General features: G+C 26.4%; 4 protein-coding genes across 4 annotated transcripts; 3 read left to right on the forward strand and 1 right to left on the reverse strand.

The window, feature by feature from the left end:
• Nucleotides 1-4,556: 4,556 nt before the first annotated feature.
• On the forward strand, nucleotides 4,557-5,744 carry EIN_524340 (hypothetical protein; the record flags this gene model as incomplete). The annotated part of the gene is made up of 1 exon (XM_004259219.1): nucleotides 4,557-5,744. The coding sequence occupies one exon, from the start codon at nucleotides 4,557-4,559 to the stop codon at nucleotides 5,742-5,744; it is 1,188 nt and encodes a 395-aa protein (XP_004259267.1).
• A 3,582-nt stretch (nucleotides 5,745-9,326) lies between these two features.
• EIN_524350 (hypothetical protein) lies at nucleotides 9,327-10,475 on the forward strand (the record flags this gene model as incomplete). The annotated part of the gene is made up of 1 exon (XM_004259220.1): nucleotides 9,327-10,475. The coding sequence occupies one exon, from the start codon at nucleotides 9,327-9,329 to the stop codon at nucleotides 10,473-10,475; it is 1,149 nt and encodes a 382-aa protein (XP_004259268.1).
• Nucleotides 10,476-11,577: 1,102 nt separating this feature from the next.
• EIN_524360 (hypothetical protein) lies at nucleotides 11,578-11,955 on the forward strand (the record flags this gene model as incomplete). Its single annotated transcript, XM_004259221.1, has 1 exon — nucleotides 11,578-11,955. The coding sequence occupies one exon, from the start codon at nucleotides 11,578-11,580 to the stop codon at nucleotides 11,953-11,955; it is 378 nt and encodes a 125-aa protein (XP_004259269.1).
• Nucleotides 11,956-13,183: 1,228 nt separating this feature from the next.
• EIN_524370 (hypothetical protein) lies at nucleotides 13,184-13,771 on the reverse strand (the record flags this gene model as incomplete). The annotated part of the gene is made up of 1 exon (XM_004259222.1): nucleotides 13,184-13,771. The coding sequence occupies one exon, from the start codon at nucleotides 13,769-13,771 to the stop codon at nucleotides 13,184-13,186; it is 588 nt and encodes a 195-aa protein (XP_004259270.1).
• Nucleotides 13,772-15,262: the final 1,491 nt, after the last annotated feature.

Raw genomic sequence — 15,262 nt, forward strand, 5'->3', positions numbered from 1 at the left:
ATTTTCTATAAACAACTTTTCAGTTAATTTCCCAGTTTTCAAATTATTGAAATTTTTGACAATTTCAGAATTCAGTCCAAAAGAAATCTCTAAATCTCTACGTATGTGTCTTAAACAGTGAAATATTTTTGATCCTTTATAAACATTCAAAAATGCCGTTTTTTGAGCCAAACATCTATCACAAAACATTGCTTCAATATTTACATGTTTTTGTTTAAGATAAGGGAACATTTCTTCGAATGATGTTGTGGTCCTGTTTTTTAAAGTGCAAAAAACAATATTTGTGTTTTTCCGTGTGAATCCGCTACAACACCAACAACTAATGGATAATTAAAGTGATTTGTCACTGCGGTATCATCCACAAAAACAACATTACTTTCGTTATTGGAGTGTATGTTATTTAAGAAATAGCACGAATCGAATTTTCCATTAAATAGTTTGATGAAATGAGTGGAAAAGTCTTTGAGTTTTTCACACATTTCGAATAGTTCGGTTGTTTCTTTACGACAACACAAATCGTATCCTTTTTTACCAATTGTTTTTATTCTCCGTGTATTCACTGAAAGACCAAGTTCAGCCGAAATTTCAGCAGGAGAAGCATGTGAATGAGAGAGAATTTGTATGGTTCTAATATCATCTTCAGTATAATTGTACTATACTTTAGCGGGCAATTTATCAAAGTTGTGGTTGTGGTGGTTTATAATAATAACCTTTACAACACAACTTCTGTCTTTTGATAAAATCACTTTAACAATGCAACCACACTTGTTGAAACAACATCGATATTTTTGTGTTAATTTCTTTTTATCAGTGTGAGATGTACTGAATAATGAATATGTGACACCACCTAGCGATATAATGCTGGCTTTTTTAACTGTTTTGGTTACATCATTTAATTCTATTTCCATTAAATTAAAACGCTCCATGATGTTTGTAGGTGTTGGGTTCCCAACAATTCTATTATTGTCGAAACGTTGTTCTACTTTTGTTAACATTCTTTGTTATTATTAAAAGTTCTCATCTTGAAAACGTTTTTTACTTTCTGCATGGATTAGTAAAAATCTTATTTGTTTGTTAATATATATTTTCAATAATAAGTATTTTTATAATCCATTTCGATTAATATGTAATTATATCTTTTATTAAAATATATAATTTATCTAATATTTTAGATATAAATATAATCATTGGGCTTCGCACCAGAATTATATAATCAAAAATTAGTATCGAAAAAGGTAATAAAACGGGGCAGTTTTTCTTTCCCTGTTTTATTAGCTTTTTTGATACTAATTTTTAGTAATAAAATTCTCGGGTTCGAAGCCTAATAATCATATACATTTATAATAAATTAATTAATTTTAATTAATTTTATATATTATTTTTATTTTTTTAATTACACTTTTATTTAACATTCACTAATAAAAAAAATCAAACAAAAATTGTTTATTGTGATGATAAATCGTTGTATTTGTGTACTTAAACCCTTTTTGTGATATATTCATATTTTCAAACAACAACATAGTCATAATTTGTTTTAATTTTATTACACATAAAACAAATTTGACTTTGTCAATTTTCAACTTTATTCGTTATTTGAAAATTGATTTTATCGATTTTTTTTCAAAAAAATGAGATAATCAAATCTATAATATTTTTTAATTTAAACCCAACATTTTTTTATTTCATAGCAATAAAACTGTATTATATAACAATGTTTTAACAAACCAAATTATTTGGTTTAATTATATATGTTTCCTTTAGTTGTTTTTATTATTAACATACTAGTAAATTCTTTGACGTATATACAAAAAAAAAACATTTCTTGTTTGTTAAAAGTTTTTGGGCATTTTTATTTTTCGGGAAACATCCCTAATTTTTAATAATTTTCCTTTTATTCCATTATTTGGTTTATTCTTATTTAAAAACTATAATATATAGTTAATATTCTCTATTTTTAGAGGTGGTGGTGGTCAATGTAGGTCCCGTCAAAACCTTCAGAGTCAAACTTTTATTTATCAGACAAAGAAAAAAATTAACAAGGGCAAAAGCGTTTCTCGAAGAAAATTATTCTTACAGTGCCGTCGCAAAAATAGTTGGAATTTCAAAAACAACAGTATCTGAATTAAAAAGAGGGGAGAGGCAAAACCAAAAATTGGGTCGACCAGAAAAAGTGTCCAAAGAACACATTTGAAATGTAGTAAAACAAACAATTGATTCAATTCCAAAACGATTCAAATTATACATTGAGAATCAAGTAAAATTTATAGGACATTTGCTTTAATTTATTACTTTTTGGTTTTTAAAACTCAAAATTTAATTATTATTTGTATTGAAAGAGAAACCACGAGTTTGTTTTTTGTTTGAAATAAAAATTTAACGAAATTGATTTTTAGTATTTTGACATTAATGATTCGGATTTAATTCACTGAGATGTTTGTTGTTGTGTAATTAGCACAACTATAGTGTGTGTGTTGTCTAGTAGAATATCCAATTTTTGTCCAATCAAATAACGGGATCGGGTTTTTGGAAAAGGCTGGCTAATATTCCAATAAAGTCCCGATATCGTACGAAAATAATTGAACAGGATTGGTATTTTTTTTTCAAAATTAAGTCAGTACTTTCGATTTTTTGTTTTTTTTTGAAAAAACAAAAATAAAAAACGGGACTTTAGGAAATTCTATAAATACGGCGGTACAGACGTTTGAACTACAGTTTACAATACCATTTAATATTTTTTTTATAAATTAAATAAGATTATAATATTTATTTAACATAATATTATAATAAATATAATTATTTTTAATCTAAAAACAGGAAGACAACGTGGCTAAGTGGTCCAAGACATATATCTCGAATTTATTTTTCATTTGAAACTTAGGTTCAAATCCTTTGATGTCTTTATAATTTATGGTGAGATTTTAAAAGTGAAATGAAAATGAATTGGAGGTGTTATGATGTAAAAAAATTAAAATACATTTGCCGGGACTCGAACCCGGATCTCCACCTTGGAAGAATGGAATTCTGCTTTTAAACCACAAATGCTTCTTATAACTTAATATGACATGTTGATATTATATTGTTCTTAAATGAAAGGTATTGTTTGTAAATTGTTGTACAAAAGTCTATATTGTTATATTTAAGAACTTTCTAAAGTCCTGTTTTTATTTAAAAAAAATAATCAAAAATGTAAAAGAACAGATTTATTTAAAAAAAACATACCTGTTTTATTATTTTAGAATAAATTAATCAAAATATTAGCCAACCTTTTTTAAAAACCCAATAATGTTATTTAATTTTACCTTAAATAAATACTTTTCAACACAGACACATCATTGTCGACATAAAAGCACAACAATAAAAATTTTAATGAATCAATATGGTGTCATTCTTATCGAGTTACTTCGAAAATTCAGTTTCATTAATATTATTATTTTCAATAAAAAATATGTGGTTTTTTTCTATGGACAAAAAATGAAATACGGAGTTAGAAAAAACATTGAAAACAATAAAATATAACCAATGTTTTATTATTTTGGTATTGATATTCTTATTGTGTTTTGATGTCATGATGAGTATAATATATTCAAGTGATACTTTTGTGTTTGTCTTCTTATTATAAAAATGAAGACTTTACTTTAAATAATCTTGACATTTATTCTATCAGTTAAACTTAAAAATGTTTTACACATAAAACCAAATTAAAACATGTTTAGAGTTTCCTTTTATTACATTTATGTTTGATATTTTTTCAACTCATTTTATTTAACAATTTACTAAACAATTTGTAAATGATTTAAATCAATTATTTTGTGTGTTTATGTTGTTAATATATTTATGTCGTTTTTAAACTTTGTTTCTTTAATTTATATTTCAAAGCAAATTTTCTGGAACGGCATAAAATCAGTGTTTATGTTTTATTATTTATTGTGTTTTATATAGTTTTAACTGTAATGTAGTTCTTTTGTGTTTTTGCGAAATAAACAGTGTATAAAGTAAGAATGATAAATGAGCGACTTTTTTATTTAAAAGACATTAAACTAACCAATATAAATTGTTTATCAATACTACTTATTTTTACAATGAGGAAAAACTACAAACTATAAATTAAAGTTTTGCCAATCAGAAAATAACAAAATATTTGTTATTGTATTTATAAAATAACAAATTCTACAATTATAAATAACCAGATCTATTGAAGAAACTAGTCCAAAGTTGATTGAGCTCGCAATGAACTATTCTATAAATAGTATGAACCTATTGTTTTTAATAATAAACACTGATAAAAAATAAATTTTGCAACAAAATTAGTTTAAAATTCGGGTTTTATGTTTAACATACAAGAAATGAACCTTAATTGATCATTGAAGTTTTTATTTTTAATATAATATTTAATAAATAAATTATTTATAAAATATAGTTTAAGTTGATGATATGGTCAAACACGATTGAACCTAAACTAAAACGCCCAATTGGAGTGTTTTAAATAAACATTGTTTATTTTTAATAATTAAAATATATTCACTATATATAGTATCAATATCTCAACAATCCAAACAATGAGTCATTCAAGCACATCAAGCACGTGCCACCAAGACAACAAAGAAAAGAACGCAAAACTGAAACGGGAGTCTACAGATTCCCAATACTTTTACATTTACTCTTGTCTTAGTTATTTGGCAATGAAAAAGAAGTATTCATTTATTATCCTCAACAAAAAGAGAACAAACCAAAAGATTGCTGCACACTTTGAAATTGCAAACATTTTCGATGAGCATGGCAAAATAGTTTACGACTCCAACGAAAGATATTATGTTGAAAACTCAAACATTGTTTTTGACTCGAAGGGATTTCCAATAAAGAAAAGTTCATTAATTAATACATCAGAGTGTGTCACTATATCAGAAAGCAAAAGAATTGAGAAGATGAACAACACCGACAAATTGTTGTATTTAATGAACTTCATGAATTACAAAATTAAGACATTTTTCCCATCAAAAAATCAGAGTGAAAGACGAACACGAACAGCAAAGGATCCAAATAAGCTGTCAAGTGTTAGACTGTTACTTATACCATCGTATAACATTGAGAAGTCTGATTTTGAATTGAAAATGAGATGTGAAACTGAAGCAGATGACGGAGAATGTGGTCTTCACTTCTTTTCAAAAAGTTTTAATGCAATGAAATTCAAAAGCAAAACTCGGAAAAGCGACACGGCAATATTTCTTGGTGACATCCCTCTGAAATACAACAAGCAATACTCTAACATTAAACGTGTGACACTTGAAGACTATGAAAAGGAAATCATTAGCTACAAAATGAACAAAGGTGTAACGACAACAATAACTGAGTCAACTGTAGACAATGTGGTAAACAATGAAGATAAGTCAATGGTCTGCGATGATGAAGATGAAGACAAAGTCAAAGAAAAAGAAGAAGAAATAGATGAAAATATTAGCGTCGAAATTAAACAAGAAATTACAAGCCAAATAAACTCTTCTCCTTCACTACAAAGCACTTCCACTACCATCACAAATGGAATTGCAACACTGCCAGTATACTATGTCCCAGTCGCTATTTCATATGTGAACAACACGCCTTATGCAATTCCTCTGTTTGACATGAATTATTTCAACACCATTCAACCGTGTTATTTCAATATGAATCAACTCAGTCCAAACGATGTTGGTGAATATTCAACTGATGCGTTTAACAACACTCAAAATGTTGCTGAAGTGGAAAATTAATTGCCCAATCAAAGTACTAAATCATATGTAAATAACATCTTTGAATTTTGTTTATTTATTTTTAATTTTTATTCAATATAACATTTTATTATAATTTATTATTTTGTTAATAACAAAATATTATTTAAGTTTATTTACTATTATTATAAATTATTAATTTTACAATTTCAAATACTACAATATTATTATAATTTAATAATAAATTTGATACTATTAATTGTAATATCAATAGATTTAACGAAACAACGCTTCAATATCGATAATTAGTTTTATCTCTTCAAAATGGCGGACCTTGTGAATTAACATTCATCGATACAGCATTTCTTGTTTTCTGCTATTACTTTTTATCTGCCTTGCACTCATCAAAACAGTTTCTTTTAATGACATCGACATTTTCTGGAATAAAAATTTGTTCAAATACAAGTAAATACTTAAAAGTACTATTTTCGAGTGTTTTCAATCCTTTCCCAATTTGTATATGTGACAGTTTTGGCAACTTGTAAAACTGTATTCCCCAATAAACGAGATGCTCTCTGGTATTTCTACTGATTTCAAACCATTGCATCTGGCAAATGCATAAAACTCAAATAACACAATTCACTTTGGAAACTGAATAATTTTGAGCGTAAATATATTTAAATGAACACAAGTTTAATTTAAAACATCATTTGGAATTTAAAATAAATTAAAATAAAATTTTCTTAAACAGCTCTGTTTTATTTATATGAAAATATAAGAGACATTTTCAGTGTCTTGTTGTCGACTGGTATGTTTACAATATAGTGTTTTTATTTTTTAGTATAAATTACATTTCCAAACAAAAATATGTTTCTTCATTTTTTTCATTATCTTAAACTGTTCTATTAATAACTTTAAACCATGATCTTAAGAAATTTCATTTTTAATGTTGTGTTTGTGCCTATTTTGTGAATGAAGCCGTGTTTAAATTCATATAACTGTGTATCTAAAGATTTTTTAATGAAACTGTTATCATAATCGTACCATTAACAAAAATTGTATGGGTACTCGTGGATGTAATTCTTTTACTAATAGGTCAACTTCATCACTCGAAAGATTGAGTGTTTCTATTATGGAGACTTATTTAATAGTATTATCTGTGACTGAATTTGGATAAAAGTGAAAAAGTATTATAAAGTCGTAATATTTATGAGAGACCATATATAGATCAGTTAAGTCTAAAAATGCAATTGAGTATTTTAAGACGACCATCATGTGGTATGTGTCTAATTAACACTGTTTTGTTAGAAACGTTGTAGAGACTTTATTTTATTAATGTGGAATAATTTAAGAGAAAACATTGTTTTTAAGTTATTCAAAAGTAATTAAAAACATATAAATTATTAAATATTTTAGATGTTTTTTTTGTTTTGAAAACCAAATAGTTTCTATTATAATAAATATGAATGAATCCATTAAACAAGTCTATTTGTCATAATAGTTAAGTATAATTTGATGTTTGTTGTACAACTAATCAATTATTTAAAAATTTAGTTTGTATTTTAAAATAATTTGTTCTTTATTTTAAAATTTTTGTTGAACTAAAACCAAACATTTTAGAAAAAAAATATTTCAATATCTAAACAAACTATCAACAATTTCAAGAAATTATTATCTGAATGAAGTCCTTTTTAATGTTCTGACAAGTGCGATGATGGTTATTTTAACGACAATTCAACCATAACTTCACACAAATTTAAGAAAACTTTTGCAGAATGCATTATTAACAGTGATAGGAGTAAATGTACTTTTAGTATACAAACTATGCTTAAAGACACTGAAAAAAATGTAACAGTCAATGAACGTCTTTTTGGCTAACACAAAGAGTAAACTGCAACATATAAGAATGCAAAGCTGAAGCAATTGTTAGATATATGAGACGTACTCAAAGTGTTTTTTAATATTGATGGATTCTATTTGGCTATTGAAGGAACATGTTCAACATGTAATACAATTGCTGTTCGTGAAACTTCTGATCATTTACTGAGTTTATCGTGTGAACAACTGATAATTTCCAACCAGATAAAACTCACAAAAAGATTGTTTAGAAACGTATTTTGCAAAAAAAAAGTTGTGCGTTGTTTGTGTTGAAAATTGCAAGACATAAGCAACGAAGAAACCAAGTGAGTTGTTTGCAAAGATGATGCTTTGATTATTGAAAATACCAAAAGTATGTGAAAGACTATTGTCCAGGAATGTATTACAAAGTTGATGCTGAGAAAATGTGCAAGAAATGCAAAGTGTTCACAAATCCGACTGATTGTCTTGAGTGTGTTGCACCAAAAATTTTAGACAAAGAAACAATGAAGTGTGTTAAATATTGGGATGGATTCTTCAATGTGAACAACACAAATGCAATAAATGCAATGACAAATTGAAAGATATGCAATAAGAAAAGAAAATGAGATAAGTGCAATAAAAACTTTATATTACAGAAGACACTTTAGTTACATCTGTCCAGTAAATTATAATGAAATGGTAAGTTAATGCTAGAAGCGAAAAAAACACTTATAATACATTATTACAAATAAGCGACACTAAAACAAAAATTTGAATGAACAAAAGTGGGTTGTTGAAAATGTTAATTAAATCTTTAGTATTTGTTTTGATAATCACTTCTCATTAACCTTTTTATTTATTTTTGTTCAAAAATACTCGAATAGGAAAAATATTTTTTTTATTTTAACATCAAATTATTAAATAGTTTTAAATATTAAAAATAGACAAAGTTGAGAAATAACTTGGATTTAATTAAAATAATGATGTTTTTCTAATGACTTTAATAATTATAAACTTTGTCTTATGTATTGTTTTATTGGTAAAAAAATAATAATAGTTCATAAATCTGTTTAATGTTTAAATAAATATTATAGTCGAGATTAAAATAAAATTTGATTATTTCCAAATAATACTCTAATGATGTTTATTAAATTTAGTTTTTATTTAGAATCAAAGTATAACAATTGAAATGAACTTTATTAAATAATAAATAATATTATTAAATATGGTTTTGGTTGTTGTATCGTTTAACCAAATTTAAATTTGTAATTAATATTTTACTATGAACTTTGTATCTAAAATCATTTGTTTTTATTCTCTTATAATTATTAATGACTTAAACTGGTTTAATAAAAACAAACAGTTAAAATCAAGGTTATTTAATAAATTATAAAATTAAATATATAAACTAATATCATATAATTTATTTATAATTTTAAAATTAAAAATTAAATTAAAATTGTGATTAAAATCACGACATTTCATTTTTTCATAACTCATTCTAAATATATGATATTATATACTATAAATATTTACTATTTTACTACTTTAAAAATAATGATGGTAAAAAATATTAAAATAAATAAAAGTAAAAATTATTATTGGTCAAACAAAGATGAGTTAGGTCATCACAAATACAAAAATCATTTTAAAAGAAATAAATCATTCCCAAACTAATATTTTTTAATTAAATACTTTTAACAATAAAAACCAAAAAGTATTAAAGATGCAACGAGGGTGTAAAAAAGACAAATCAAAACATCAATCTCGATTAATCAAACTGGAATGAGTGAGCCGTATGAACCCATATTTTCGAGTCGGGATGTCCTGACCAAACAAAAAAACGCAAAACTCAAAAGAAACTCAACAGATTCAAAGTATTTCTATATCCACGCGTGCCTAACTTATTTAGCTTTAAATCATCATTACTCATTTATAATTCTTAATAAGAAGCGTACGAACACGAAGCTTGCACCTCTTTTTGAGATCTCTTATATCTTCGATGAGATTGGCAATCTGATCTTTGATTCCACTCAGAAATATTTAGTTGTCAATTCGAACATCGTTTTTGACGCGAATGATCTCCCAATTAAGGCGACTAATGAGATCCGCGATTTTTCAGATGGTGACAAGCGGCGGAAAGAGGAGAGTACCACTGAATCCAAAGTGTTGAACGTGATGAACTTTATAAACCACAAACTTAAAAAGTTCTTTCCATTTCAAGATTTCAAAGAGCAGCGCACTAAAACGGCGAATCCGTCCAAACTCTCGTCGATTAAGCTCTGTGAGATCCCCTCGTATAATATTAAAGCGTCGCGATATGAAATGAAGAAGAGATCCGTTGTCGAGGAAGAAGACGGGAAGAATGGCCTCCATTACTTTGCTCGCACATTCAGTGCGATGAACGTGACGAAATATGCCCGTCCTCGAGAGACGGTTATTTTTTTAGGAAACGTCCCGTCGAAGTATGACGGGAAATATGTGACAATTAAGAAAGTTCCTTTTGAAGAGTATGAGAGAGAAATGCGGCTCTTAAAAACACCGCAAATGGTGGAGGTAATAAGCGACGATTCCACTACAGAAGTAGAAGAGAAGTCGAATGAGTGTGTTGTGATAGACAGTGGGGTGGGGGAGAGACTTAATGAAGTGTTAAAAGAGAGCGAAAAAGACGAGAGGGGAGAGGAGAAGGTGGTGAGTGTCGATATACCAAATACAGCAGTCAAAACAACTCCACAAGGGAATTTTATTCAAGATGTATATTATGTCCCTGTTACTTTAATTAATGGAGTCGTAGTCCCACTCTTTAATATGAACTTTTTTAAAACAGCGAAGAGATATACACTGAATGTTAATACACTTGTAACAGAAAGGAAGAAAGAGGAAAATTCAGATGGAATTAGTGGAGGTAAGGAAGTTGTTGCAGCGAAGAAATAATTTGATTTTTATTATTAAGTAATGTAATAATTCTTTATTTTTGGGGTTTTAATACACTTTTTTTAATGAGAGAAATTGATGGGAAGAGTCAAATATGTGATGAAAAAAAATAAAACTCATTATATAATTCATAATATAATTCATTTTATAATTTATTATAATATTTATTGTAAAACTCACAATATAATTCATAATTAATTCATTATAAAATTCATTGTAAAAAACATTAAAACTTGGTATGAAAATTATTTTATAATTCATAATAGAACTCATTATTAATTGTAACTTGTAAATACTTGAAAAATGGAACAGGCTATAATCACACTTAAAACTGTTATAGTTGGCAACACTGGTGTCGGAAAAACGGCACTCATTGAAAGGCTTGTTTATAACAAAATTCGTGGACCAAATGACCCAATAACAATTGGGTGTGGCTTTTTAACTAAAACATATAATAAGAATGGGATAAAAGTTCGATTAGAATTGTGGGATGTCAGTTTGTTTTGTTCTGTACTCGATGTTTACCCGTCACTCGGTGATGGGAAATATTTTGTTAAAAATAATTTTTTTCGAGTTGTCTGTCTGTGTATTTACAAATTCGAAAATTTGTTTAGTTAATCAAATTAAACATTTACTATTATTATATGTATACTATTTATAAACTTTACTTATTCCGATTAACTTTGATAAAACGATGGTTAATCGGTTTATTAACTATCGTTTTTTAATGGCATCACATTTTACTATTAATTTTATTAAAATTAACCATATTTATAGTAATTGCATAATACTATTGAATTATTAATTTAAAACTATTAAAAATATCAATTGTTAATAAAATAATAAATAAACTACTATTGTTATTATATATTTGTAATAGATAAACAGTTTAATTTATGTTATTAGAGTTTGGTTGTTAATATTTTCATTCTATTATTTCTTTGTTATTAAAAATAAAACACTTACGATAAGTCCAACAAGATAGAATCAGTTTCAACAAAATTTTATACAGAGGTATACATATCTATATCAGTTTGTTTTATAACAATTATATAAATAATATATATATTTATTCGACATAAATAAATCTGTGTGGCTATTTATGTTATTCTTACAAATAGTTGTATTTGACCCAAGTGATACTGTTTCATTTGAAAGTGTGAGTGAACGAATTGAATGCATGCGAGAAAACACAAACGATGATATTGTTTGTGTAATTGTTTCGAATAAAAATGACTTGACTAATAAATTTATTACACATGAAATGACACAAGTTTTGTGCAACAAATATAATATCACACTCAAAACGTGTTCTGCTGCTACTGGTGATGGTGTTAATGAGTTATTTCAATTTGTTGTGGATGAATTTTGTCAAAATGTTGATTTAATAAATGGGATGATCCAGCAACAAGTGCAGTACCAGCGTGATATCGACTTGCACAAACAAACATTCAACAACTCCATATGCAATGTAATATGATTAATATAATACTTTAATATTAACTAAAATAATTCAATTAAAACATATTTTTTATATTAGAAAAATAACTAATATATAGTTATATATAGTAATATATAATAAAAATTAATATAATAGTTAAATATAGTTAAATATAGTAATATAATATAAGATATAATAATATAATAATTTAATAATATAATAATTTAATAATTTAATAATTTAATAATTTAATATAAAGTCAGTCTGGAAACCTTATTTATTCCAAAAACCTTAATTATTTTTTTCCCTTTGAAAAAAATGCAAATTTGGGATGTTTAATAAATATTACTATTATTTAAACTATTTTCCAATAACACAACCAAAAACATAAATGGGGTTAAAATCATTTAGCCAATCATTTCATTTTTTCTGTTTGTCAATAAATGGTGATAATAATGGTGTTATTACCCCAAATTAACGGGAAAATACACAAAACAAACTAAGTTTTTTGGATCATTTTTGAAGAATTTTGCTATAAGGCGTGAGTCGACTTATTAAATGTACAGTCTGTCTCAAACGATATCTGGTGCCTTTTGGACCATAAAAAATGGAATAATTCGGGGAGCAGTCCCAAAAATGCATCCCAATTGTTTCGGGTTTTTTCACGCTTTACCTAATGCCCGATGTTTAGACAAAAATGAAGGTATTTTTTGTCCACCAGATAACGTTAAAAGACTGACTCTACTCTTACAAAGAGCAAATAGACACCCACGCAGCCAAGACAATTTATTATAAACAACTTTTACCCGACTGCAGTACAACAATTCAATGTTCGAGTCTGCCAAGCGTGGTGTTCTTTTGATTATGATTGTCTCGTTGTTTTTTATTAATTATTTAATTAAATCCAAGTTGTTTGTTGTCAAATTCTCGTGTTGCATTTGTCATCTCACACACAAAAATCCACCCAACCGCTGCTTACAACAACGGCACCACTCTCTGGTGTTATACGCGATGTTTGAGCGTAAAAAATCAAATTTGTCAATTTGTCTAAGTTCGTTTGAATTGAAAAAACAAAGATTTCAAGTGAAAAAAAAATAATTTTGAAAAACAAAACCAAATAACAAAAAAATAACCTATTTTTGTCGAAAAATAAGGTTTTTGGAATAAATAAGGTTTCCAGACTGACTTTATTTTATGTTTTTTAATAAACTTAAACTATAATAATATATATATTTTGAACTATAACTAAATATCCGATAGCTCTCATTTATATGAAGAATAAAAGCATAACAACGGCCATCAGAATAATGATTTGACTTTTTGTGCCATCTGAGTATATATAAAACCTTCCTTTTACAAGTTCTAAACACTTTTTGTTTTCTTTAACGTCTGATTTCTTGATATCGCCTTCACAGTTTAACTTGCTGTATTCATTAAAAGTTATTGATTTTTCATTTACTTCAAGTTTCATAGAGGTGTCGTTGGTGTACTTAAAACATCCGATTGGGTATATCCGTTCCATTGGTTTTGCATCGTCTTGCATAAGTTCACAGTTGTATGCATCACTGTATGAGTACTCAGCAGCAGAGAAATCAGGAAGTTTATCAATGATTGTTAAAACACTTGCGTCGAATTCATTGGTTTCTTCCCAATTGCCACAATCATTTTTTGTCGAATAAAATTGCTGGACCTGATCATCTTTTTCACCAAATTTGTAGTACCTCGTGTTGTAATAATAACATGAGTCGACGCGAAGTACTGTCTGTGTGCCATCAGCATCGGCAAAAGAGATGTACTTCTTTGATACACATACACATGAAAAATAAAGAAGAGAAAGAAAAATTATTGATTTCATTTGACTTTAGAGTTTTAAATTCGTCGATTTAATTTTTTTAATTACAATTCGATTTTTTAAAATGAAAGTTTATGTCGTTTTTTATTTTTTGAATAGCACAGTGTCGATAATAATTGATTGAATCTTTTGAACTATTTGTATTATTTTAATATTTTAAATTAATATAATTGTAACAAAAACTCTAATACAAATTACTAATTAGACAGAAAAAATCTCAAAAAGCGTATTCATAATTCATATTAAACAGTACTATACTTAATTTTATATTAACTCGCCAACAACCCAATACTGCTTTTTTTAACAGTTTTTTAAAAAATTGTCCCAAAACTGTTTAAATAATTTTGAAATATTATTAGGTGATTTTCCCGAAAAAATAAATAAAAACAAATAATATATTAATTTCAAAATTGGATTATTTTTTATACCAAAAAATCGTTTTGTGCATTTATTTTTTAAATAAAAATATGAAAGCAAAACATAACAAAAATTACAACCAAAATAATAAAGAGTAGGTGGGAAAAGTCGGCTTTAGCAAATTATAGTAAAATATAATATTTATTGTTATAAATTCAAAAAACATTTTATATTATTTTAAAAACATTAATTAAAAACAAAAAAATAATTAAAATATTTGAAAAACCAAACAATAATTGAATTTTTTTTATATTCCCGTTAATAAAATTGATTTTTCGGATACATAAACGGCCAATTGCGACCACTTGATGTTTGTTTTCAAAATTGATAATGATGATTTAGTAAGTATAAAAAAAGCAAATATGAAAGTTATCAAACTAATCATTTGATTAATTATTTAATTAATACAACACAATTCAATAATAAAAAATTAAATGTAGCATTTAGAAACAATTAACTTTTAACAACAAATTTGGACTTTAAAATATATTAAAGAAGTCCACAAAATGCAGTGAATGTTTAAAAATCACACATTCAATCCACTAATCAATTTCTATGTCAAAGTGTCAATGTGTAAAATCAACTGAGATTGATTATGGTAGTAGCTAAAGTTTTAAAATATTCGATTTCTGTATTTATTTTCAAAAAAGTGTCTCAATATCTAAATTGAATTTGTGTCCTGCTTGAAAGTTTTATAATTTATAATAATAATAAAAATACAAATAATAATAATAAAAATGGTTATTTATAATAAAATATAGTTAATCTTATCGAGATAGACTATTTTCTGCCAACTCTGAGAAAAGTATTCATAAAATCTAAAGGTGTTGATAAAAAGTACACATAACTAACTTGAAAATTGATATTTTTTTGTTTGACAAAACAAATAAATAATAATAGTCATAATAAAAAAATAAAATTGGTTATGTTCAGAGAATGACGCATTGATAACAGTGGTTGTTATTTCCATTGAATAACGTGCTTCTGTGTCATAGTGAAAATGATAGAGTCGAAATAGTTGTAAAATATTATAACAATAAAACGAATTCATTATGCATCGCTTTTGCAGACAGCGAT

This window comes from Entamoeba invadens (genome assembly GCF_000330505.1).
Source record: "Entamoeba invadens IP1 unplaced genomic scaffold scaff_1105074725813, whole genome shotgun sequence".
Lineage (NCBI taxonomy): Eukaryota > Evosea > Mastigamoebida > Endamoebidae > Entamoeba > Entamoeba invadens.